The sequence below is a fragment of the Xenopus tropicalis genome, chromosome 3 (genome assembly GCF_000004195.4).
Source record: "Xenopus tropicalis strain Nigerian chromosome 3, UCB_Xtro_10.0, whole genome shotgun sequence".
NCBI lineage: Eukaryota > Metazoa > Chordata > Amphibia > Anura > Pipidae > Xenopus > Xenopus tropicalis.
In genome coordinates this window covers 129,495,769-129,522,587 of record NC_030679.2, presented here as the reverse complement: position 1 = coordinate 129,522,587, position 26,819 = coordinate 129,495,769, and the positions used below count along the sequence as shown (strand labels likewise).

General features: G+C 43.6%; 2 protein-coding genes across 18 annotated transcripts in view; both read right to left on the bottom strand.

Moving 5' to 3' along the window:
• The window catches only part of dmtn (dematin actin binding protein), a 34,454-nt gene extending 17,032 nt beyond the window's left edge, over nt 1-17,422 (bottom strand). Inside the window, exons 1-4 of one of the 15 annotated variants that reach the window (XM_012958961.2) lie at nt 17,107-17,422; nt 3,129-3,260; nt 1,641-1,699; nt 359-433 (exon numbers count right to left, since the gene is read on the bottom strand). In XM_012958961.2, coding sequence (XP_012814415.1) covers nt 359-433; nt 1,641-1,658 — 93 coding nt within the window. In that variant the 5' untranslated portion in view covers nt 1,659-1,699; nt 3,129-3,260; nt 17,107-17,422. 15 annotated transcript variants of the gene reach the window in all.
• Nucleotides 17,423-19,247: 1,825 nt separating this feature from the next.
• npm2 (nucleophosmin/nucleoplasmin 2) lies at nt 19,248-24,346 on the bottom strand. 3 transcript variants are annotated; one of them, XM_012959067.3, is made up of 11 exons: nt 24,207-24,346; nt 23,825-23,895; nt 22,724-22,812; nt 22,519-22,635; nt 22,044-22,137; nt 21,676-21,818; nt 21,480-21,505; nt 21,275-21,305; nt 21,132-21,185; nt 19,760-19,798; nt 19,248-19,329 (listed from the first exon to the last, which is right to left on the bottom strand). In XM_012959067.3, the coding sequence occupies exons 2-9, from the start codon at nt 23,880-23,882 to the stop codon at nt 21,141-21,143; spliced, it is 603 nt and encodes a 200-aa protein (XP_012814521.1). In that variant the 5' UTR covers nt 23,883-23,895; nt 24,207-24,346; the 3' UTR covers nt 19,248-19,329; nt 19,760-19,798; nt 21,132-21,140. The 3 variants fall into 3 exon arrangements, with proteins under 3 accessions (XP_012814521.1, XP_012814520.1, NP_001016938.1); XM_012959066.3 differs by lacking the exon at nt 19,760-19,798; NM_001016938.2 differs by lacking the exon at nt 19,760-19,798 and having other exon boundaries at nt 21,480-21,502; nt 24,207-24,302.
• Nucleotides 24,347-26,819: the final 2,473 nt, after the last annotated feature.

The window sequence follows — 26,819 nt, the reverse complement described above, 5'->3', positions numbered from 1 at the left end:
TAACTTTGGTTCTCAAACCTGCGTTCAGGTTCCATGTTTTATTGATATCCTCAGAGCAGTAAAGGTGGGTCATTCAGTAGCCCTGGTGGATCTGCCCCTTTTACCCATGCAGTTATGCCTTTACTTGTACTGCTTTGAGGACATATATAAGACATGCTCTGTGGTTGGGGACTTAGAACAGGTTTGAGAACCTATCAGTCAAAGAAGAGCTAGCCATTTTCCCACCATTGTGGACCAGTTTTCTAAAAAACAATATGTACAAAGCCAAATTAAATAAAAACCATGATGTATACAGAGCCATTTGTAGAACTAAAGAACAACCTGTTCCAAAGAAATAACATAAGGATGATTAACTCACAGTGATGGAAGAGGGAGACCCTGGCGCGCTGGGCCCTCTTAAAGAGACAACACTGCCGGGAGATGTCTGGGGTGCCTGTAAATACAAACTATTTATTAGTGTTTTTATTTATGGAACAATTAACTTTTTACACACCTTAATAATTCGTTGCTAGGTGTGCTAGCAGGGTTAATATACTAATGTTTAGTGCGTCTGGCACAAGAAGCCCTGCCCTGAGCAGCCATTATATAATACCATAAATGATGTGTAAGGAAGAGGCATGCAAGGGGACTCCAACATACTGTTCATGTACCACCCCTTATGATACAACTAAGGTGGCATCCAAAGATATCAGTCCTATACTAGTGGCACAACAGTTCATGGATAGCCTTGGCCTGCTGCACTACTTCTATCCATTTGGTGTAGTCTAAGGCTCAACATCTACATCCCCACATTCCCAGCTTCCATAGCTCCTCTCCCAAACTATCCAGACAACTTTTTTTTTGATGTCCTAAAATTATCCCAAATGGCTTTGCATTTAAATAGCCTTCACTTCTCTTTCGTCCACCATGGGCTCAAGGTAGCCGGCCCAATGGAGACCTGAACCACTGATCTCAATGGAGATCGAGGGTTCCCTGTACAGCTGGTAAAGCCCCTCATTGGTCCTGGAGTGCCACTCATTTTCATTCTTCTTCATTTTGTGCTTCTTGGGGGGGAGCAGGTGCATTTTGGGCCTGTTTTTTGCACTTTGCACCTTACCCCCATTGATAAATGACCCCTAGCTTATTTGATTGTATTGAGTAAAACATAAGAAATTTTATTTCGTGCCGTTTCATTGTGGCGCCATCTGTGTAGCAACGCAGCACAAATGGACTAAACCACTGATGCAACTGAGCAACTTTAAGCTACACCTTAAAAGCACAAAATATAACACTGCCAAATATATAATGGAGGAGCTGTATATACAGCAGCTGCCAATGGAGCATTGGTTTGGAAACCATTATTAGTAGAAACTAATAATGAGATACTGTTAAATATATGGCATATTCTTGCAGCACTTATATATCATTCTTTTCAGGTGAGAAATGCTGTTTTCACATAATTACCATTGCCAAGAAATAGGCAATTTGGGTGATTCAGAGCAGGCAAAACATGTGATGGCAAATTACCCAAAACTGCAATGTGTACCATAGACCTTATTGTTACTACTTTAATGATGAATTCGTTAGTCACCTTTGTCGTAGGCATGACTTTTTTGTCCCCATAATGCACAGGTTGCAATATTTCCGCATAGCTACATTACCTTAGGAATTTTTTCCATTCAGCCGTTGTGTGTCAGTGTTCTGTGTATGTCCCGGGGATCTGAATGGAAAGAACAAGGTGGTCAGAAGCTGCATTTAACATATCCCAGGCACTGTGTGCGTGATGCTCTGCCTGCACCAGCCTCTCTGGATTTTTTACGGTTATGCCGACCATAATCCTTGAGATCTGCTTGCTTGGCATGGTCACCGTCCACATGTTAGGGGTTGTGAATATGAGCCAAAGCTTGGATGATACTGAGGGCCTACAGAGACCAATGCGTCTATGCAGTCCTCGCCCAATCTGCCCAATGGAGATCTTTTTGCAGATAGTGATCAAACAGGCTGTTTGGAGGCCTACAGTCAAGACCAAGGAGCACAGTGATGAAAGCTGGCCAAACATGAGCCAATCTAAGCTGCCACTTCTACATCTTTAGATCAAGTTGGCAGCTTAGACCAGCTCATGTATGGCCAGCTTACATCCCTGATCCATGAAAGTAATTAGGTATTCTGTGGGCAATCGTATGTTACAGTTTGGAGATTAAAATACTACTAGGAAATATGTGCTGCTTTTGCTAGACCTAAGAATCTGTAAGCTCTAGCCATATCCTACATGACGGTCAAGATAGGTTTTTCAAACTGTAGGTAAGACCCCTTGGAGGCACCAGAATCTCAGCCTGATAACCAGAGTAAGATTCCAGGTAGACATTTCATTACTATCCTAGATATCTTCTGAACTAATACAACAATGTTTTTATATCCTTGTTATGTGGGAAGAAGAAAGGGAAGACCTGTGCAAATGCTGACCACAAAGGGTTGGTGGAATACAAAAACTGTGAAAAGCACTGATCAATAATCATTCTTCAAGAAGTTTTTTGGGATTCCAGATCTAAAAGTCTAATATGCTGACATTTGCACTATACTTTGAAGCTAGGGGAGACATAACTTGTCTTTAATACACAACACTCTTAAAAAAAATAATTCTGTGAGGTGCCTTGTGTTAATAGTGAGATGTGTCCGGCCTGCCTTAAGCTGCCCTTATACAGGAAAAATTACCTGGTTCAATGATCCTGACAAATCAGCAGATCTTTGTCCTGTTTGAACACTAAGTGGTGGGCCAAATGGTTCTGAACAGATCACTTGGTCCCTGTATTACTGCTTGGGTCACAGGGATGCCTTGTATGGACCCATTGGGACAGGACTGTATCAACCACCCAATGTAGTGTATCAACCACCCAATGTAGTGTATTAACCACCCATTGTGTTTTCACTCTGTGGGGTTTTTCAGCCTTCTCCATCAATATTTGAATGAGCCTTAAATTAAAAGATTAATTTACTCATGGTGAGACATGTTACTAAGTGGGAATAACAGGTACAAGCCACCGTGTTTGTTGCACTTTGCTCCCTGCCCTGCTGATAGCACCCACAGACACATGACCATTCACTTAAGAAAAAATGAAAAAATGGGCAAATATTGGGAACCCATGTAATACCTGATATTTGAGCTTTTTAAGAGAAACGCATTTGTTGAACACTAATCCCTGCATGTCTCACCAGTCCAGGTATTGCTGTGCATCCCGTGATCTTCCAAGCTTGGCAAACGTCTTGTACGATTGGATGATTATCTGGCCAATTACAAGAAGACACAGTGTGAGTAGCGCCAATACCCTTTGCAAAAAGTCAACTCCACTACATACATCCCATCTACACATAAACAGAGCCTGGAGTCAGTCAGATCATATAGGAACAGATCATATATCTATTTTGTCTCTTAATTCTCTCACAAAGCAGCAGTTGTGTCATGCTTTATGGCAGAGACTAGTTGTCTTGAAGTCAGATCAGGGAGCCACTGTTGAAATCACTGCAAGATTCTGTGCCCCTAGCAGGATTAGTTAGCAATGACCCAGGGCTGCAATTCAAAATAGGCCCTACTATTTCAAGTACACAGAGGCCCAAACAGCGCCCCCACCAGCCCAATTAATAGTGTCTATGGCATCTTACAGCAGCCCCTCTGGCATTTGCCAGAATCCCCAGATTACCAGTCCAGGCCTGCCTATGTGTGTGCTGCTGAATGCATCCAAAGGCAATGCTGTATTCATGGGGCCCACATAAGCCTCTACACTCCATTTTTTGGGCACAGAAACAGCAATTCAAAAAAGTCATGGGAAGGCACTATGTGCAAAAGACACAGTGGCTGGCATTTTTTTGTACTTTGCACCCTGCCCAGCAATTTATAAATGACCCCTTATAACTCTTGTGCCCTCCACTGGGGTAGGGACTGCTGTGAATGAGAAGCAATCTCTGTAAAGCAATGTATTATTAATAAAAGATCATTTTGACAGATACTTGCATGATGATTTCTAATTAATATATATTAATATTACTGAGCCTAGCTTTACTGCCAAACTATGAGATAGAACAGTCTCGGTCAATAAAATGCATTTTACGACCTATACAGCAAACAAGAGAACACAGCACCATGCGATATAATGAATATTACACAATGCACACTAAGTGCAGGGAATCTATAACACTGGGGAAATGTAGATGCAAAGCAAAATGCAGTGACACAATGGCTGCAATAGGAAAAACACATCAAGAAAGAAGCAAGGGGCACAGGCAGAGAGTAGTGCATAGGCAGGGTACCACCTGTACGACGATGTGACCTCTGGGTGCCTTTCACTCCCACCCTAGTTCCCCCTGTTCCTATATGGCACCCACTTCCCAGGTCACCGCTGGTTCCTGTCCCGGAGCTGGGACGGAGCGAGATACAGACACAGCTTCCTATGCACTATACTGGCTGCAGCGCCGGTGGGAGGGAGAGATAAGCAATAGAACTAGGGGAGAGGGTAAAATGGAAACATGGACGCTGTTACTGTTAGAGACTGGCACAGAAAGACATTTTAGACGCAATATGAAAAATATGTTCATAATCTGACTGAAAACTGATATGCACAGCAAGGGAAAGTGTGATTATATAAACAGGATAGATACGTCCGTGGGGATTTATGGGTGACACGTGGTCATGGACGTATTGCCCGTGTGTTTCCCTTATCACCACACACAAGCAGTTGCACCCCACCCAGCACAGCATATCTCCATGGCAACAATCAACCCAGCCCATCTTTAACATGTGAAGTGGAAACCCAATGGCGGGACCCTATCGCCTGCAGGGGGGCGGCTAAGGGAGAGATGGAGCCCAGATCAAGGGGGGCTAAATGAGTTATGTTGACACATCCGGCCGGGGAGAGATTAATAGGGCAACGCTCTATGAATAAAATCGGGCTCTGCAGGCATTTTGCAGTGAGGAAGTTATGATACAGCAGGTTACCCCCTTAAGTGACATCACGGCGCGAGGTTAAGGAAACAAGTGCTCAATAACATGTGTAATGAGGTCATATGTTCCAAGGACAGAGGAGAAAAACAAGACAAAAACAACTATGCGCAGGGGCATCATACTATCTCCCAGGTACAGCAGGGATTCCAAACTGTCACCCAACTACAGTTCCCATCATCGCTGTGAGTTGCAGTTCAGCAACAGATAGAGACCCACAGCCCAGTAAGTTCCAATAAAAACAACCATAGGGGGCTGTACATCTAATATGGTGCCCTGAAGCTCCCTCCAGATTGTACCCTTGACCCAACTCTACAGAAACTTCTGTCCCTCTATAGTATCCATATTACTCTGTCACTGACTGCCACCTACTAATCTGGCCCTGTCTCCAAATAGAAGCCCTCCTCTGGTTGGTATAACTTTGTTTTAGACTCTGAGTTCAAGTGCCTATTATTATGGTCTACATTTCATACAGATGTAGGTAAACAGTCAGCCAAATATTTAGTACAAGATATAACTGCTAAACCCTAATATCACCGGTCACCCTCTGTCTGGAGGGCAAGAGTTATCCCAAGTAGCCAATAAACATTCCCCCGAAACTGCCCCCTAATTCGCCTCTAGGCTTTTCCTCATCAAATATTTCACCACTCCTTTAATGTAAAACCCCATAAATAATTCCCTCTGCTGTTCCCACACACATAGCTGCATCCTTACATCTCTTCTGTTCCCATTCCAGTACAAAGCCCAAATACACACATACCCATACAGTACAGTCCCAAAATATACAGTCACCATGTGCACTGACCCAACACAAGAAACTTGCCACTGTGCCTCAGTCCTGCAGTATGAATTCCTCTCTTTGTGGTACCATTACCACACATTGGTGGTACTGCACCTCGGGCAGGTTGTGTGGTATCTTGGGAAGGTGCTCTGCCTTTCTAAATGTGCTGCTGCTGCCTCGCCGCTGTAATGGTTATTATTCAGCCAGTCGCTCTGCCACACTGCCCCTCCCTGCTGCACACAGGAGCAACTCTATGCACAACACTGGCCTGGCTAGGAAGGGGAATACATGAAAGCCACAAAAGAGAGGAGAAGTGAGTGATAGACATCAGGATGGAGGGAAATAAAAGCTACACATGGAAATAATTACAACAAAGAAGGAAAGATGAAAAAAAGGAAGGAATGAAGAGAATAAAGTTAGAAGCGAGGTCAGAATGGGAGCAAAATCTGGGAGGAGGAAAAGAAAGAATGGGTAATTAGAGGTACAGGGAAGGTTCATAAACTGCAAGACTTCACTCAGAAAATGAGAAAAGACTTTGTACTACATTGAGTGAAGGGGGGAACCAGCAGTGCTTTGTTATATGAGAGGGAAAGGAGCAATAGTATGTGAGGGAAGACAAGCAAATATAGCTAGCAGGGATGAGATTTAAGGGGAAGAAAATAAATAAAAAAATGTAGTAGACAGGTTGGACAGGAACAAGAGGAACACGGATAATCAATTGGAGAAGGAAACAGGCAGATAAAGAAAAGAAGAGAAGAAGGATAAATAGAGCTGGAAAGGTTAAAGACCGACTGAAAAAGAGAAAGAAAATCGTGATAGAAGAGTTAGTGAAGAGAAGAGCGGTACTAGAGAGAAGGGAGACGGAGGTGGGGATGAAGCAGGTGAAGGGTAGGGGGTGGGTGGTCAGGAGAAGAGAGACAAAAAAGTAATGTGAAGTGATGAACCAACAAGAGCACACAGACACACAAGGCAGGGTTACACTGGGGTAGGGTAGGAGGAGACAGTGGAAGATGATGGGAAAGAGATGAGTAGCAGAGAGAGGAAGGTAGATGGGAGTAGAGCTGGTTGTGAGGAAAGGCAGGTTGGGATAGTGAAAGAGAGGGGGTAAATGAGAATGAAAGGGACATGGAGAAGCAGAACAATAAGCAGTTGGGGGGAGTATTGCCTGTGAGATGTACTTGAGAGAAAGAAAAGGACAAGGGATGGGAGAAAGGTAAGATGATAGGGGAAGGGAGAGAGAGGGACCAAGCTAAAAGCAGAGGAAGTGAGGAGCCAGAGCAAGTGGCAATACCAAGGGAAATATAGAAAGAGCAATTAGCTCATTACAGGGATTGGGTAAGTGCAGACCTCAAAAGGATGGTGGAGGAGATGTGCCCAAGAGAATGGTAAGAAGGCTGACAGTTAGGGGAAAGGAAAGCAGAGATGGGTGGGTTGGGGGCAGAATGAAACTGGGAGAAAGGAGACAGTAAGAAGGGCAGACAGTGAAAACATGATGAAAAAGGGGAATAAATAGAGAGAAGGAAGTGGATAGAGTGATGTGTATCACAGCAGCAGCCAGGAATGAGGTGCAGTACATTCCAACACAGGGAGAGAACCTTCCTGTCCAGCCCAAAGCCCAATAACAAGTGTCCCTTCTGCAGGTCAGGACATTTAACTTGCCTCACAGTTTGTTTACACGTGTATAGGTACAGACAGGTCCAAATATCCAAGAGAAGCACATTGTACTGAATGCAGAGAAACCTGTAGTCTCACACCATCACTGCTCCAGCTGGATAAATACTCGGGCAGCAGGGCATCCTATGGCTATTGGGCGTGCAGAAGTATAACAGAACTGCTTGGCCTATAAGGGTATTTGAAGTTATGTCATTGGCTACTCCAATGACTCCTTTAAAGGGGATGTTCACCCAAACGTGTTTTTTAAATTTAGGAAAATTGCAAAGTTATTAAGAATTACATTTTTTCCAATTAGCAAAAGCAGTTTTTGGGTGCAAGTCCCCTTTAAGGTAAAGCCACACTGCTTTATACAGGTCACAGAACGCAAACACGTATTTTTTTTTTTTTATTGTTGTTTCCAGCTAATGGATGGGGGTATTTACAAACCTAAGCTCCAAAGTAAGTTTACTTTGGAGCATTAACCAAAAGCAAATAATCATTAATCAGCCTCATTGCAGTAAAACTACAGAAAACAAACTGGATTGGTTGCTGTGAATATTACACAATAATTATGTTATGTTACAGTAAAACTACAGAAAGCAAACTTATGATTGGTTGCTATGAGTATTACCCAATAATTAGCCTCAATACAATAAAACTACAAAGAGCATACTTATGATTGGTTACCATGGATATAACCCAATAATTAGCCTTATTACAATAAAACTACAGAAAGCAAACTGCTGGTTGGTTGCTAATTAACTCTTGTTACAGTAAAACTACAAAAAGCAAACTTCTTTTTGGTTGCTATGAGTATTACCCAACACTTAGCTAAATTACAGTACAATTACAAAAAGCAAACTTCTGATTGGTTGCCATGGGAATTACCCGATAATTAACCTCATTACAATAAAACTACAGAAAGCAAATTTCTGACTGGTTGCTATGAGTATTACCCAATAATTAGCCTCAGTACAGTAAAACTACAAAAAAAAACTTCTGATTGGTTGCCATGAGAATTACCCAATAATTATCATCATTACAATAAAACTACAGAAAGCAAACTTCTGATTGGTCACTATGAGTATTACCCAACACTTTGCCTTATTACAGTTCAACTACAGAAAGTAAACTTCTGATTGGTTGCCATGGGAATTACCCAATAATTAGCATCATTACAATAAAACTACAGAAAGCAAATTTCAGACTGGTTGCTATGAGTATTAACCAATAATTAGCCTCAGTACAGTAAAACTACAAAAAGCAAACTTCTGATTGGTTGCCATGAGAATTAACCAATAATTATCATCATTACAATAAAACTACAGGAAGCAAACTTCTGATTGGTTGCTATGATTATTACCCAACACTTAGCCTTATTACAGTTCAACTACAGAAAGTAAACTTCTGATTGGTTGCCATGGGAATTACCCAATAATTAGCATCATTACAATAAACCTACAGAAAGCAAACTTCTGATTGGTCACTATGAGTATTACCCAACACTTAGGGGCCCATTTACTTACTCACGAACGGGCCGAATGCGTCCGATTGCGTTTTTTTTCGTAATGATCGGTATTTGGCGATTTTTCGGAAAATTATCGCGACTTTTTCGTTGCCATTCCGAATGTTGCGCAAAATCTGGCGATTTTTTTGTAGCGTTAAAACTTGCGCGAAAAGTCGCGCCTTTTTCGTAGCCATTCCGAAAGTTGCGCAAAATGTTGCGATTTTTTCGTAGCGTTCGGATTCATTCAAGCTTCAGTATGGTGACTTTTCTTGGGCCAGGTTGGAGCTGCAGGGTGCCATTGAGTCCTATGGGAGACTTTCCTTGGGCCGTGTTGGAGCTGCAGAGTGCCATTGAGCCCTATGGGAGACTTTCCTTGGGCCAGGTTGGAGCTGCAGAGTGCCATTGAGCCCTATGGGAGACTTTCCTTGGGCCGGGTTGGAGCTGCAGGGTGCCATTGAGTCCTATGGGAGACTTTCCTTGGGCCAGGTTGGAGCTGCAGGGTGCCATTGAGTCCTATGGGAGACTTTCCTTGGGCCGGGTTGGAGCTGCAGAGTGCCATTGATCCCTATGGGAGGCTTTCCTTGGGCCAGGTTGGAGCTGCAGAGTGCCATTGAGCCCTATGGGAGATTTTCCTTGGGCCGGGTTGGAGCTGCAGAGTGCCATTGAGCCCTATGGGAGGCTTTCCTTGGGCCGGGTTGGAGCTGCAGAGTGCCATTGAGCCCTATGGGAGACTTTCCTTGGGCCGGGTTGGAGCTGCAGAGTGCCATTGAGCCCTATGGGAGGCTTTCCTTGGGCCGGGTTGGAGCTGCAGAGTGCCATTGAGCCCTATGGGAGACTTTCCTTGGGCCGGGTTGGAGCTGCAGAGTGCCATTGAGCCCTATGGGAGACTTTCCTTGGGCCGGGTTGGAGCTGCAGAGTTCCATTGAGCCCTATGGGAGATTTTCCTTGGGCCGGGTTGGAGCTGCAGAGTTCCATTGAGCCCTATGGGAGATTTTCCTTGGGCCGGGTTGGAGCTGCAGAGTGCCATTGAGCCCTATGGGAGACTTTTCTTGGGCCAGGTTGGAGCTGCAGGGTGCCATTGAGTCCTATGGGAGACTTTCCTTGGGCTGGGTTGGAGCTGCAGAGTGCCATTGAGCCCTATGGGAGACTTTCCTTGGGCCGGGTTGGAGCTGCAGAGTGCCATTGAGCCCTATGGGAGACTTTCCTTGGGCCGGGTTGGAGCTGCAGAGTTCCATTGAGCCCTATGGGAGATTTTCCTTGGGCCGGGTTGGAGCTGCAGAGTTCCATTGAGCCCTATGGGAGATTTTCCTTGGGCCGGGTTGGAGCTGCAGAGTGCCATTGAGTCCTATGGGAGGCTTTCCTTGGGCCGGGTTGGAGCTGCAGAGTGCCATTGAGCCCTATTGGAGACTTTCCTTGGGCCGGGTTGGAGCTGCAGAGTGCCATTGAGCCCTATGGGAGACTTTCCTTGGGCCGGGTTGGAGCTGCAGAGTGCCATTGAGCCCTATGGGAGACTTTCTTTGGGCCGGGTTGGAGCTGCAGAGTGCCATTGAGCCCTATGGGAGACTTTCCTTGGGCCGGGTTGAGGCTGCAGAGTGCCATTGAGCCCTATGGGAGACTTTCCTTGGGCCGGGTTGGAGCTGCAGAGTGCCATTGAGCCCTATGGGAGACTTTCCTTGGGCCGGGTTGGGGCTGCAGAGTGCCATTGAGCCCTATGGGAGACTTTCTTTGGGCCGGGTTGGAGCTGCAGAGTGCCATTGAGCCCTATGGGAGACTTTCCTTGGGCCGGGTTGGAGCTGCAGAGTGCCATTGAGCCCTATGGGAGACTTTCCTTGGGCCAGGTTGGAGCTGCAGAGTGCCATTGAGCCCTATGGGAGACTTTCCTTGGGCCGGGTTGGAGCTGCAGAGTGCCATTGAGCCCTATGGGAGGCTTTCCTTGGGCCGGGTTGGAGCTGCAGAGTGCCATTGAGCCCTATGGGAGACTTTCCTTGGGCCGGGTTGGAGCTGCAGAGTGCCATTGAGCCCTATGGGAGACTTTCCTTGGGCCGGGTTGGAGCTGCAGAGTGCCATTGAGCCCTATGGGAGACTTTCCTTGGGCCGGATTGGAGCTGCAGAGTGCCATTGAGCCCTATGGGAGACTTTCCTTGGGCCGGGTTGGAGCTGCAGAGTGCCATTGAGCCCTATGGGAGACTTTCCTTGGGCCGGGTTGGAGCTGCAGAGTGCCATTGAGCCCTATGGGAGACTTTCCTTGGGCCAGGTTGGAGCTGCAGAGTGCCATTGAGCCCTATGGGAGACTTTCCTTGGGCCGGGTTGGAGCTGCAGAGTGCCATTGAGCCCTATGGGATGCTTTCCTTGGGACAGGTTGGAGCTGCAGAGTGCCATTGAGCCCTATGGGAGACTTTCCTTGGGCCGGGTTGGAGCTGCAGAGTGCCATTGAGCCCTATGGGAGACTTTCTTTGGGCCGGGTTGGAGCTGCAGAGTGCCATTGAGCCCTATGGAAGACTTTCCTTGGGCCGGGTTGGAGCTGCAGAGTGCCATTGAGCCCTATGGGAGACTTTCCTTGGGCCAGGTTGGAGCTGCAGGGTGCCATTGAGCCCTATGGGAGGCTTCCAAAATCATGCTAAGTCTGAAAGTTTCGCCCGCCGCTTACGAGCGCTCAATACGAAAAAGTCTCGACACGATACCAGCGAATCGTAATGGCTCCGAAAAACTCGCGTTTTTTCACGAAAATCATATTGGTAATGAAAAAGTCGCGACAATTTCTGAAAAGTCGTAAAGGCGCCGAAAAAATCGCAAAAAATACAAAAAAGTCGCAAAATGTTCGTTTTCCAATCGGAATTTTTCCAATTCGGATTCGAATTCGTGTCTTAGTAAATCAGCCCCTTAGCCTTATTACAGTTCAACTACAGAAAGTAAACTTCTGATTGGTTGCCATGGGTATTACCCAATAATTAGCCTCAATACATTTAAACTATAAAAAGCAAACTTCTGAATGCGACGGGTATTACCCAATAATTAGTCTCATTACAATAAAACTACAGAAAGCAAACTGCTGGTTGGTTGCTAAGTAACTCTTGTTACAGTAAAACTACAGAAAGCAAACTTCTTATTGGTTTCTCTGGTTCTGTCCAATAATTAACTTTATTACAGTAAGGCTACAGAAAGCAAACTTTCGATTGCTTCCTATGGGTATTAATTAACAGTGTTCCATTTACATTTCCAACAAATCTTGCACTTTTAGCCTGCTCCTGTTTGCAGGATGCCATATAGCTTTAGTTATGGGTATAACACAATCATTTACAGTAAAATGAGACTAATCAAACTTCTGATTGGTTTCTATGGTTCTGCCCAATATGTAGCCTCATTAGAGCAAGACTACAGAAATCAACCTTCTAATTGGTTTCTATAAGTATAAATTAAATCAGGGTTACACTTTTATGTACATTTCCAACAAATCTTGCTGTTTTAGCTTGCTACTCTTTGATGCCATATAGTTATAGCTACAAATATATACAGTTAACATTCTAATGTGAACAGAGCACTATATACATTAATTGTCCTGTTAAACTGCAAAACAATATGAAATATTTTGATACAAATATACACAGCACACATTAAGCACAGTGAGAATGACAAGTGAATAATAATGCATACATCTATGGTCAGGGAACAATAAAATACATTACAATGCCATGATTATGTCACAGACTGTCACCCTACAGCTGCCACTACAATCCACACATTGTATATTATATTGTATTACATAATTATAGTGCAAGCTATGGAAGCAGAGCCCAGCACATTGCACAGGTGATCAATGGAAGTTATAGTTCAACAACATCTGCCTGCACTTTGTGCTGTGTGTTACACATGGGTTTTATTGCACAGTCACATCACATGTTCTTCCCCATTGCTTTACATGTCAGGCACCCACTGAATCTAACGATTCTGTCACCTCCCTATTCCCTACAAGCTTGTAAATATCAGTCTCCCTGACACATGGTAATTACTAGCGCCATTGATTTGCACTTTATCCTGAGAATCTGCCACCTTATCTGGCTCTGGAGGAAATGTAATTTTCTGGCTGCCCCCTCACCCGTCTCCCCCGTGCCCCTCTGCTATAGATATCATCCATACATGTGACTGTTGAAAAGCATTGGGATGAGCCCTCCTTCTCAGCTCTGCTTTATCACTTTTTCCCAGTAACAAGACTGTAGGTTTCCCTGGTTTCCTAGGCAACACATCACCTGTCATCTTGCAGTCACACCTACACATACATGCCACATGGCTGCTGCATACAGATACCATTGGGCACATGTTCCATTACATGAAGCTCACATGGCAAAGCACACAGAGAATAAATGGCCACCCCCTTGTGCAGCCTCCCTCTATTGTTATATTCTGCTTTTCCTTTGGTTTGTTCCACATTCCCTACATGTGTGCAAAGCATAGGGCACTTTTTATAAATAGCAATAAGTGTTTAACCAAAGCACCTTGTAATGAAATGAACCACAGAATACGCAAAGCTAAGTATCCCTGCAGCATAACTGACAGATGAATACATACAGGACTGAATATATATAGATGGTATACAGACAGACAGACAGTATGACATGTGACATGCAGTTACAGAGAGGTACATTGGTTTCCATTCACCTTATGTATGAGGCAGGCTATGCACTAGGCGCAGTTAGAGGGAAATAGGAAGGTACATACACACACACACAGGCAGCAACATCCCGACAGGCATCTTTCCTCCCCCCGGCGATACGGCCTCCCCACACCCCCACACACCTCCATGTACCTACACAATGAGCAGGCCCAGCTCCCTGTTACGCAGTCACAATATGCAGCTAAAATTTCTCCTCCCCTTCCCCCCTTTCCCCTTCACACAAGCTGCACCTCCCGGTTTCCCCGGCACCTACCCACTCCCCACCCTGCCTTGCCCCGGCCCCTCCCCCACATTCCCCGTTTAATACCGTGGGATTCCGTGCAGGACAGACTGTCAGCATCAGCTGCCGCTCCTGCCTCCCGTTGCCATAGCAACGCCTAATCCTCAGCATCCATGGGGGACGGCCGGTCCCCTCCCTCCCTGACTGCACAGCATCATCAACCCCTCCCTGCCTGCAGCCAATCAGCACATCCCTCCGTGCCTACCTGCAGAACGCCGCCAGTCATTTGCAGAGCATCTGTATTCTTGGCTGCCTGCAGAGCCTCCCTGCTCCATCACAATGCAGAGTAAAACCCTCATTACCTTTCTTGCTGATCCCAGTTTCCCATACCACTTGCACAGCATTACTTCTCCTGGCCGCAGTGCATCCTTCATCTCTCATACCTTTCTCAGTACCATATATAGCCTATACTTTACCCGAAGATTATTTAAGATTATTATTTTAAGATTATTACATTAAGATTAGTCCTTGCAGCTGCTGTTTCCATTTTCAGCCTTGAAACATGTCATTTATTTCTTTTTAGCGACCCATCACAAGCCCTGTCCTGCCTCTTTCCTTCCATGTAGGGCACAATCCCTTGCACACTTGCAGAGCATACCCAGTCCCCTACCCTTCGCAGAGCATTATTCACTGCAGAATATGATTTAGTCTTCCCTCCCCAGTTCCAATGATCAGGTTCAGACTGCAGAGTATTATCATTATGTAATAATTACATTTTGAGTCCAGCCTCCCTACAGAGAAACATAAGACAGTAACTACCTCCATGCTGTAATGCATATTCCACCTTCACCACCAGGCTGAGCATCCAAACTGCCAGTGATTCCAGACAGGGTTGGTTTGGTCAGTGGGCCCCTGATTTACTGACCCTGGCCTAAAATCAGTTCTGTTAAGTCCTCTCTTATTTATCACTGGGGTTTGTATACAAGGACATAAACATGAGAGAGAGAGAGCCCCCTGCATTAAACATTATTTTGTGCCCAGTATATGGGTCCATAATACAGAATCTACAAATATGGCAAACAGTGCAATATTGATGTTACCCCCTAGCAAATTCATTTTAGGGTACCTAAAAGAATAGTAATTTGAACTATTCTATATCCATATCAACCCCCCCAAATGTTTGCCTAATACAGGTATAGGACCCATTATCCAGAATGCTCGGGACCAAGGGTATTCCGGATAAGGGGTCTTTCCGTAATTTGGATCTCCATACCTTAAGTCTGCTAAAAAATCAATAAAACATTAATTAAACCCAATAGGATTGTTTTGCATCCAATAAGGATTATTTATATCTTAGTTGGAATCAATTACAAGGTTCTGATTTATTTCTACATAGAAAAAGGAAATCAGTTTTAAAATTCTGAATTATTTGATTAAAATGGAGTCTATGGGAGACAGGCTTTCCGTAATTCGGAGCTTTCTGGATAACGGGTTTCCGGATAAGGGGTCCGATACCTGTACATGAAAACATAATTTTAAGCATTTTTCCAATATGAACTTATTTTAGTTCTTTAAAAGTTATTTGTAAATGTAATTGCTATTGAAAGCAGCATTTGCTGAACTCCTGGTTGTTACTTTTTAAACAATGTTGCAAAGGTCGGTCTCCTCCAGCGAGTCAGGTCTGTCATTCTGCTGCCTTGTGTTACATTGTTTCAGGAGTCAGAATAACCAGGGCAGAGAATAGAAAGGACAAACACTACTTCTAATAGTAATTATATATACAAATAAGTAAAAAATCATTATAAATATATTATGAATGTATACTGCAATGTTGCTTAGAATTGTGTTTTCTTTTATAAGGCAAAAAATTATATTTTGGGGTTGACATTTCCTAAGATATACTGAAAGTGCTAATTATTTTAAGCCCCACACTGGACCCTCTAAACTCTTGGGGTCCCTGCAACATTAGGGTTTGCTTCTTCTGTACTGCAGTAGCAACTGTTACTGTACTGTAACTAGCAGGAGTGTGGCAGAGGCTGTTGCAGCCACATGTGGAGAAGCCTGGGCTGTGGGTCTGTAATAAGATGTGTATCAGTGTCAAGCACTGAGTTTATTTCCTTTAGGAACAATCATCGTCATGTGTTTATATAGCAACAACAAGTTACAATGTCCCACAATGTATAGTTTTATAGACATTCAGATTATATTACGGAGAATAACTTTGCAACTGCAATATATCTCATAGAATCTAATAGAATATCTAAAAGAATATGAGGGTGATGCCAAAGAATAAAAACAAAACACAGCGTTTGAAGTGATTTGGATGGAAGGTTACACTGTGCAGTCAGCAAATACCAGAGAGAGTGCAGGAGGGAGGGGGAGAGAAACACCGAGAGACTGATTTGAAATCATGTACTTTACCCTCTGTCCTGCCAACTGATGCTCAGATTGGAGAGAGCAACAATATTGAACTAATGACATATACACCGGGGATACATTCTACAAACTTACATACCAATTGTATAAATGGGGTATACAATGGGGTATACAATGGGGATCCCTCCTATAAACTGAGATACAGAGCAGAAAAAAGCCCTATTGTATAAATGGGATATACACTGGGGATCCCCCCTATAAACGGAGATACAGAGCAGAGAAAAGCCCTATTGTATAAATGGGATATACACTGGGGATCCCCCTATAAACTGAGATACAGACCAGAGAAAAGCCCTATTGTATAAATGGGATATACACTGGGGATCCCCCCTATAAACTGAGATACAGAGCAGAGAAAAGTCCTATTGTATAAATGGGATATACACTGGGGATCCCCCCTATAAACTGAGATACAGAGCAGAGAAAAGCCCTATTGTATAAATGGGATATACACTGGGGATCCCCCCTATAAACTGAGATACAGAGCAGAGAAAAGTCCTATTGTATAAATGGGATATACACTGGGGATCCCCCCTATAAACTGAGATACAGAGCAGAGAAAAGCTCTATTGTATAAATGGGATATACACTGGGAATCCCCCCTATAAACTGAGATACAGAGCAGAGAAAAGCTCTATTGTATAAATGGGATATACACTGGGGATCCCCCTATAAACTGAGATACAGAGCAGAGAAAAGCCCTATTGTATAAATGGGATATACACTGGGGATCCCCCATATAAACTGAGATACAGAGCAGAGAAAAGCCCTATTGTATAAATGGGATATACACTGGGGATCCCCCTATAAACTGAGATACAGACCATAGTAAAGTCCTGTTATTTAAATGGAACTAATTACAAATAGTTACCTTGTAGCAAGGGCTCCTCAGTTCCAGGTAACGGCCGCACACACAGCCCGCACTACTCCACTCTCCTCAGTGACCTGCTACAAGGTAACTTAAATATTAACAGAGGAAGAGTGCAGCAGAGGGAAGGAGCAGGAGAGGAAGGCTAAACTTGCCTTGTGCTGCCTCTATCAATTGGAATCTCTGGGGCCACAGCTGATACCAGTTCTTCCTTTGTAAAGATACTGATTCTGGATAAGAGATGTGTCTCTTCATTCCAACACTAATTATTGTTACCCCTGTGGGACAGCAGCCGGTCCCAGCACTCACTCTAGGCAGCAGCTGCTGGAAAACACTGCACTTTTCTGTTTGCTGCCATTGCCTATAGCCTGTGTCTGTCTGGAGCCAGAGTGGAGCACAATGCAATCCAGGGCATCAGCATTTAACAATTTAGGTGCCATGTGCTCTAGGGTTTAGCTGCAGCCAGTTACATTTTCATCTGGAAGTTGCTCAGGCTCTTTAATTGCTGGAGAAAATGGCAAAGTAGTCCCATCAAAGGGTGCTGTGCTTTCTCACCCAGAGCAGCAGTCCTGTCATGCTTTATTGGCCGAGATCTAAGATGTCAGAAGCACAGTAAAGCACTTAAAGGGGGCAAATACTGCCTTATTTATCATGAGTCCAATGAATAGTGTTTGGGTTTAAAAATAAAAAATAGGAGTATATTCTAGTATCATCATAGTCCATTTCCTGGTTTTACAGAGCAATTGCGAGAGGAAAAGAAGTCAACAAATCAATTTACCCTTTAGGGATAACCTCCTTGTATAATTAACTACTTTTTCCCACCAGCTCAGTCATGCTTTTTGGCTGTTGTGTATTCCTGAACATTTAACTCCTGCTGAAATCAGCCCGATAGTGAAAAATGTGTCTGGGACTCGCAGCGCAAGTGTTTGCTTGCAGCCCAAATGGAAAGGTTTGGTTGAACTGGAAGCATTAAGTCTCTCTGTGGTAATGGGCTTTTATTAAATTTAGCAGAATGAAAAAAAAAAAAAAAAAAAAAAAAGCAAAACATGCAGACAACACTGGGGAAAGTCTTAGGGCTGTGACACACAGGGAGATTAGTTTCAGCGCAGAAATTTCCTCTCCAGGCAACTTTGGCAAATCACGGCGCTGCGTATGCCATCCCACCAGTTTACATTCTAGCCAGTGGGATGGCATTTTGGGCAGGTTAGTTGCCCCCGCGACAAGGGAGATCTGTCACGCACCAACTAATCTCCCCGTGTGTCACAGCCTTTAAAAGGGAGCTCCAGTTTCTGAACCAATATTAGTTAAAGAGCCCCACACAACACAGAAACCCCTTATATACCTATCACTGTAAGCTGTTAAACTAATCTGTTCCTTCAAAAAGTGCAAATAAGTGGAACAGTTACCGAAGCCAAGCCCCCTGTTCCTCTGCTGATCTGGCCGACTACTTTTTTTTTTTTTTTAACTGTTCTCAGCCTGCATCCTCCAAATCCCACAATTCCCTGCACACTTGGATGTCAATAAGGAAAGGAACATTAAAGGACATAGTGGGTAATGTCATTCCTGCATGCAGTCTGTAAGCTGTGGAGAAGTTATTACAATTTATAACAATGTTTTTGTCCCTCCTCCCCTGCCAGGATTTCAAATGATGCAGAAAAAAAAAGAAAAACTGTTTTGCAGCTGGATTTCAGCATAAAGATGATATTTATGCATACTTTTTGAAGGAACAGATTACAGCGACGGGTATATTAGGGGTTTCTGACAAATTTTGATTAAGCATAGGTTCCCCCTTTAAGATCTATCCAGATTATCAATGACGTTTATGGGACAGAGGCCATTCCAAAACCTTCAATTCCAACCTTTGTCTTAAAGGGAACCCACTTGCTAGTTGATACAGACCATGTGTTTGATATGCAATGCTATAATGCTATAAGTGTGGTCAGCCCACCCCTTGTAGGAAAGGCCAGGTTGCATGCATGCGATCTCCATAGTTGCAAAACAATGACTCCCATGCCAACCAACAGGATGGGGCAGTGTCAGAAGCACCCAATACCATCCCAACGCCTTTGTGCCTTGAGAAGCTTATCCAGATGCTTCTACCCTGCACCAATTGATGCAGGCAGGAACTATACACAAGACGAGCATAAAGTTAATTATATTTTATTTAAACAAGAACAAAACAAATTACACAGGAGGGAACAGGGAGAGGGGCATGGAACGCAGCTTCTGTGGAAAGAAACAAGGCAGATAGTGAGAGTGGGAAGGACAAAACCAGACATTACACTGAATGGCAATTAAGCTTATGGCACAGGGGCATTATGGCCACTGCTTCCTGGTACACTGACAAGACAGTCGCTTGGGTACAGACTGCTTCCTATTCAGGAAGAATAGCAGTATTTAATATGTACATTTTGACTGCTGCCATTTATCTGCTAAAGGGCAGCCATGGTCAAGTTAAATTCAGATGTTACCATTTCTAAAGAGTATACACTTTAAATACCTGTTATTTTCCAAAAATAAAGCATTATCTTAAGATCTACTGAAGACAATAGGCTGGTGGGACTAATCAGAGGAAGATGGCTGAAGACATGTTTCAATAAAAGACCTAGTATTATAAAGCTTTTATATGTTAGGAGGATAGGAATAGACTGGGTACCTTCTAGATTTCCAGCATTCTCCCAATCCAGCAAGAGTTCTGCAGGTTAGAAAGAAGCTTGAATGCTAGGATCTTATTATGGTAAAGTAGAGGAACGTCCCATTATTGTATGGGAATCCAAACTGCTTAGGGGGTATACATCTGAAAAGGTGAGGGGGTATCCTCATCACTAGTGAGGACTTTGAAAAGCCCAATCAGGTATAGATCAGTGCTGGAAGCTGCGTCAGATACTTTTATTGGTGCTTTACCTGTATCTACATTCAGTCCCCCTTGGCTGCAACATTAACCACATCTTTTGATTCTGCTGCCCATTTAAGATGTAGCAAGACACTGATGGCTAACTGGGCTTAGGACACCTGTGCCCATGCGCTTTGGCACATAAGCAAGTCCATTAGAGGAGATTATAGGCAGATGGGGATGTTCTTTTTTTCCCCTTAAAAACAAACACACCAGATGCCCCCCCTTTAGATAAGAGGAACGGAGCTTCCATATGAAGCAGCGTAGGTGGTTTTTCACGGTGAGGGCAGTGAGGTTGGGGAATGCCCTTCCTAGAGATGTGGTAATGGCAGATTCTGTTGATGCCTATAAGAGGGGCCTGGATGAGGTCTTGAACAAGCATAGTATCCAAGGCTATTGTGATACTAATATCTACAGTTAGTATTAGTGTTTGTATATATAGTTTATGTATGTGAGTGGATAGATAGGTCAGTATGGGTCTGTATGTGAGTGTATAGATAGGTCAGTATAGGTTGTGTGTGCTGGGTTTACTTGGATGGGTTGAACTTGATGAACTCTGGTCTTTTTTCAACCCTATGCATCTATGCAAGAATGAAATTTGGCATGTAGCACTCATGGTTTACTTACCAGAAGCAAATGTGCAGCCAACATCCCTTACTCAACTGGGTTTGGTAAGGTTCAACCCAACCCACAGATCTTTCATGTTTGGATAGGTATCCAACTTAAGTGGAAACCGCAATAGTTATATGGAAACTGTCTGCTTACGACTCCAAGGAGATTAAATGCATTACAATGGCCAATCATCTGCTTGCACTAGACTAAAGCAGCAAACTATAGAACATTATCCACACAAAATAGACCTATGCAAATCAAATGGACTACATTCAAAATCAGTTATAGTGGATGGCCATGTAGTAGCCTATCAAAAAGCCCATGAGAAGGGGACACTAGCAACTAAGTGGTATATTTATCATGCTGTGTAAAAAGTGGAGTGACATTAATAGTGATGTTGCTCATAGCAGCAGATGCTTTGCTTTTTAACTGTTGAAATCTAATTGCTCATTGGTTGCCCTGGGCAACATCACTGGGAATCCTTCACTTTACACAGCATGATAAATATACCCCTAAGACTCACCTAAGAGGTTCATTTCTTAGCAGCCGGTTTTCTTCCTCTTCCTGCACCTTTGCCCTTAGGAAAAGCAGATGGGGGTAACGTTGTAAAATTCATGCCTTATTTGGCAGCCTAGGCTCACCAGCTATCATAAGACCCACACATACCTTTTTGGCTGGACTTTCTTCCTCCGAGCTCCTGCAGAAAGAAAGAATTTAAAGTAAGATAGATAGGATAGATAAGACAGCGTTGTCATGTGTTCCAAAGTTTTATTTAACCCCTAATATTATATTCAGACAGCCCCACACCACCCACATGCAGATTCTGGGAGATTAAGTGATGGAGACACTCACTGTAGAGCGGCATACTTACTCATCATCTTTGTCAAGTTTCTTCTTCTAGGACAAAAACAGAGTACAGCGTTTGTGCATAATATTTGTTGCAGTGCCAACATTTACATTATGAACTTTAGCTGCAGAACCCTAATAATCCTTTTCTATTATGGTGGTTCATATGAAGCTAGAAGCACCCTTTGTTCAGCACCTTGCACAATAAACAGGAGTATTACCTTGGCCTGGCCTGCCTTTTTGGTAGCTGCAGGCCTCTTTACAGCTTTGGGTGGAGATTCTGGATCTTCTTCCTCTTCTTCCTCCTCTCCTTCTTCACCTTCCCCTTCGTCTTCCTCTTCTGCCCATGAGTAGTCGTCCTCCACTAGAGGCAGATGAAATTATTAAGCTTTTCTGAAGCCAAGCTATCTGGCCAGTAGCGGATATTGTATCACGGACCACAGCTTGGGGAGAAATGTAATTAAAAATGGCTCATGTTGACTTATACAAGAATTCAGCATGAGGCATAACCAGCTGCAGGCCATATAATGCAGAACTACGGAGAGACATTTAGATATTGGGTCTACATAAAAGGATCACAGGTACTCACTTGCTACATGCTGGCCACTGATGTACACTGGGCCGGAACCAGCTTTTAACCGGAAAGTAACTGGAGGGGTCAACTCAATGCCAACCATGGTTGCCTGGAAAAGACAGAATAGGACTTATACACTGGCATCAGGACATTAGGCCTTATGGTTAAGCAACACCATTTGTGTAATCCATTGATTATACCAGACTGCAGTCTCGGTGGTGGTTTGCATAGATGAAGACTGCCCTTAGCCTCAGATGGCAACAGGTATTAGTGGAAGATGGCACTAGTTGGTAAACAGCACTCAGCACCTGCTTATTGTGCGCTTCCAACAGCATCCTTGTCTATATAGTGGAGTCTTTTGTGGCAAAGCCCACCACACTATAGAGAGCAGCTAGTAAGGGATGCCAAGTAATCGTACAGGAGACTAAAAGCTTGTGCAATTGAATCAGCAAGCACTAGGCAGGATATGCAGGTTGGATGGAAAGCTCACCATGGGCAGGATAGAAGGCTTTAGCGTGGCAATTGGAACTGGTTTTTCCGCTCCCTCCTCTTTTGTAACGATTTCTACTACGTGGAACTCATCCTTTGCCTTGTCCCCCAGACACACCTGGGGAGCAGAGAGGATCCCACCACAATTACAGCAGGTCCCAAGACAGCTATAGCCAAGCGCAACAAGTGATACAATCCATACGTACTGTGCGCAGCGCCAACTGATGCTCGCATTTATCCTCATCTTCCGATATCTTAAACTCAAATGTCTTGTTCTGCTCACTCAGCTCACACCCTGGCAAGAAAAAAAACAAGTTTAATTTTTTTAATTTAAAAACTTTAAATATCAAGGTCAATAATATCAAACATGCAATGGACATGTTGGAACATATGTTAACCCCTTCTTACAGGGATTCTGTTGTGATTTTTATGGCATAAGTTTTATTTCTAAAATACACAGTTTACATAGCAAATAATCCACTCTACCATTTAAAATTTTATTCTTGAGCCAACAAATGTATTTTTTTTTTAGCTGTAATGTTGGTGTGTAGGTGCCATCTCAATGCATTGTACCTGAGCTTTCAGAAGGAGCCAGCGCTACACATTAGAACTGCTTTCAGGTAACCTATTGTTTCTCCTACTCCCATGTAACTGGAGGAGTCCCAAGCTGGACTTGGATTTTTTACTATTGAGTGCTATTCTGATACCTACTGGGAGCTGCTATCTTGCTCCCTTCCCATTGTTCTGCTGATTGGCTGCTGGGGGGGGTGGTGGTGACATCACTCCAACTTGCAGCGCAGCAGTAAAGTGCAACTGAAGTTTATCAGAGCACAGGTCACATGGCTGTGGCACCCTGGGAAATGAAGAATATGACTAGCCCCATGTGAGATTTCAAAATTAAATATATAAAGTATATAAGTATATAAGTACAAAGCAGGATTCTGCTGGAGAAGCTCCATTAACTGATGTGTTTTGAAAAAAAAAGGACTTCCCAATGAAATTTCTGTATAATCTCCACAACCTGTGAAGCAAAATAAATACAAAAGGTGCCAGGTGACTTAATTCCTCAACCCTCCCAGCCATTTGTGACTGAGTGATCAATATGTCACTGTATATAATCTGTGTACCAGCACAGGCACTATAGACCATTTCTAGGGTTACCAAAGTAGGAGCCATTAGGCAACACTATTGCACTTTTACCCAATCTTACAAATAAACCCACACACCCATTTTCCCACCTGAAATAAAACAAAGATGAAAGGCACACTATAAGATACCTTTATACCAAGTAGCCTTCCACCACTTACCCCATATAAGGGACACTGGTTTCTCAAGTTTGCTGGTGTTGCTTGCTGTAGAGGCCATGTCACGTGGATAACTGCATGGAAAAATGTGCATTATAAGCTGGGAAACAATATTATGTATATGGCACAGCCATTCACCTGTCCTATGACCAAAAAATTAAAGAGCAAACCAGTAGTAATTTTAGTCAGGAGTTATAATGCTTAACTACAAGTCAGTAGATATCTATAAATCAGTCACCAAGTAGGAGAAGAGCAGAAGTAAATTCCTGATTGATTCTTATGGGTTACTAAGCTAAAGGATCTTTATATTCAGATCTAAATCCAGATAAAGAAACCCACCCTAAATTCAGTCTCTTCACCCCTCACCCACTCCAACCAACATCACCTGTTGTAAGTTTAATGCACCCCAAAGCAACTTGCTTGCTCACTCAGCAGCGCTGAGGAACTAATGCAATCCACTAACTAACAGCTCCTTCAGGCACATGCACTTCCCAAAACTGAGGGCAAGAGAGGAGAAAAGTGCCTCCCTGGGGTTGCTAATAAAGAGGGTAGGGCAGATGAAGCATATTAAGCACCAATTAGGAGTCTTGAAAGCCAGAGGGAGGTTTAACCATTAAAAGAACAGATCTATAACATGTAATGCTTACGGCTTTTGGGATTCAGGGTTTTTCTGTAGTTTGGGACAGTGTGTTAAAAAGAGGATTGCTTTGCCTTAACTATGGATTCATGCAGCTTAGTTGCCAGGGTACAAGGTACTGTTTTATTATTACATAGAAATGAAGGACTGCTTGTTTATAAAGGACTGGCATGAATTATGCATAAAGCAGATACACAACCATACAGACTTATGAAATACGCCTACTGCGGGGCTCCATAGATTTCAGCATAATGCCATACAATGCATGTTTCATAAATCCCACAGTTTAAAGGGGAACCTCTGTAAGTTAAAGAGTCACAAGACTTAAACACGAGCAGCTGCTCAAGGAAAAGGAAAGCAATTCACTGAATTTTCTTGCTCAGTTCTGCCCACCTGGAAGTCAGATGGCTGGATGTGACCCAGCAAGGGATTGATACGGACCCTCAGATGGCACCCAGGCCTCTTTTTATTTTAAGAAACCCTTGAACATATGTTAACACAACTCCTTAGAATATCCTTTTAGCGCTTTCAGCTTTGGATACTGATGCTGTGCCCTTAGCTGCCAGCCAATCACTGTAGTGAGTGCCCATGGGGAGGAAATGTATGTATGTGTTTCAGGATCAAAGAAGCTGGATTTCTTTAGTTCTCATACAGATGCAAAATTCACAAATATTGTGTTGCTGGTCCCAATGCATTTAGCTGTGCAGACTGTTGAAGAATGAATTATTTCATGCAATGACTAGCAAATGGGTGGTCTTGTCATATTGCTTCTGCTGGCCTCAGGACTGTTTTAATATATGGGTCAATGGGGCCTTTGCAGAAGATTCCTACAGAGGTAACAGGCCCCTCATTTTTATCAACCAGAACTCTGCAGCATGGCCATTATAATTTCTTTGCCTTTTTTCTTGTGGCATCACCGTTTTGTTATATTTCTGTTCTGGGCTGTTGGTTCAGGGCGGCACACCTGGGGATCAAGTCTACTTTACTAAAGTGCAGACCATTTCTTTACTGCCTGCCTTACTATATTAAACTTCACATGCTTGAGGGTTATTCTATTACAAGTTTCTTAAGGCAGCGGGGGCCTACCAATGAAATTTTGCCCAGGGCCCGCTGGTACCTTTAAGTGACCATGGTTGGCCTAGTCCAGTGATCCCCAATCAGTGGCTTAGGGGCAACATGTTGCTCCCCAACCCCTTGGCTGTTGCTCCCAGTGCCCCCAAACCAGGGAGTTATTTTTGGATTCCTGACTTGGGGGCAAGTTTTGGTTGAATAAAAACAAGATTTCCTACCAAATAAAGCCCCTGTAAGCTGATAGTGTGCATAGAGGCCCCTAATAGCCAATCACAGCCCTTATTTGGCTCCTCCATGAACTTTTATGGTGCTTGTGTTGCTCTCCAAGTCTTTTTACTTTTGACTGTGGCTCACGAGTAAGTGATGGGTAGCTAAAAGTGATCCCAGTAAAGCAGCACATGGGGTAACCATGGTTTATGTATGAAATAATGTACCCGGCTATTGTCACTGAGGAGTTTCATGGCCCTTAATGCATGAGGTGAAGGCCGAGTGCTTTTATACAAGTCAGAGAACTCAGAACTGTCTTCTAAAATCCTCATATTGTACAACAGTAGGTACATTATTTATTATAATACATACGTTTTGCACAGGTTATAACTGATGATATGACACAGCTCAGGATATTCAAAGCACTTGTATATTATACACACAAAAGCCACAAATATCCTGTAAACTTTCATTCACTGTGTAAATCATATCCCAGGAGACTAAATCATTTTTCTGTGGGATCCAATCATTTCTTCTTCTAGTTATCAGGCCCAGACTGGCAATCTGTGGATTCAGGCAAATGCCAGAGGGGCTGCTGTAAGATGCCATAGTCACTCACTAGTTATTGGGCTGGGGAGCTGTTTGGTCCTCTGTGTACTTGAAATATAAGGGCCTACTTTGAACCCCAGTCGCTAGTTATGCTATAGGGGAGGTGGGTCCCAACTGAGTGTCAACGTTGTTTGGATCCTTCCTCAAAGCAGCACCAAATCTAAAGTTACTGCCACATACAGTTATGACCCTAATGCGTTCGAATGTTTTTCATAAGACTACAGAGCTATCATTAACTATACGGAACCCCCCTGCACAGGTAGCGTTACACTAGCGCCCCACATGGTGCACACCACTGCCATGTGTCTGCCACTCACAAGATGGCCGCAATTGCCTACAGCGAACTTGTGGCGATTTGAGCCCAACCCAGCATAAGATTCGAGAGATGTGATTGGGTAGAGTTGGGCGCGCCCATTCCTAGACAGAGGCGGTGACGTTTGGCACATGCGCACTTCACGTAGTAGTGGGATAAAT

What these genes read in the sequence shown, in the direction of transcription:
- npm2 (XM_012959067.3), bottom strand. Translation starts at nt 23,882, where the DNA reads ATGGCCTCTACAGCAAGCAACACCAGCAAACTTGAGAAACCAGTGTCC. An exon ending in ATCAGTTGGCGCTGCGCACA is followed by an intron (nt 22,636 to 22,723) that starts GTACGTATGGAT and finishes TCTGCTCCCCAG; the next exon opens with GTGTGTCTGGGGGACAAGGC. An exon ending in AAAAGGCAGGCCAGGCCAAG is followed by an intron (nt 21,506 to 21,675) that starts GTAATACTCCTG and finishes TTTTTGTCCTAG; the next exon opens with AAGAAGAAACTTGACAAAGA.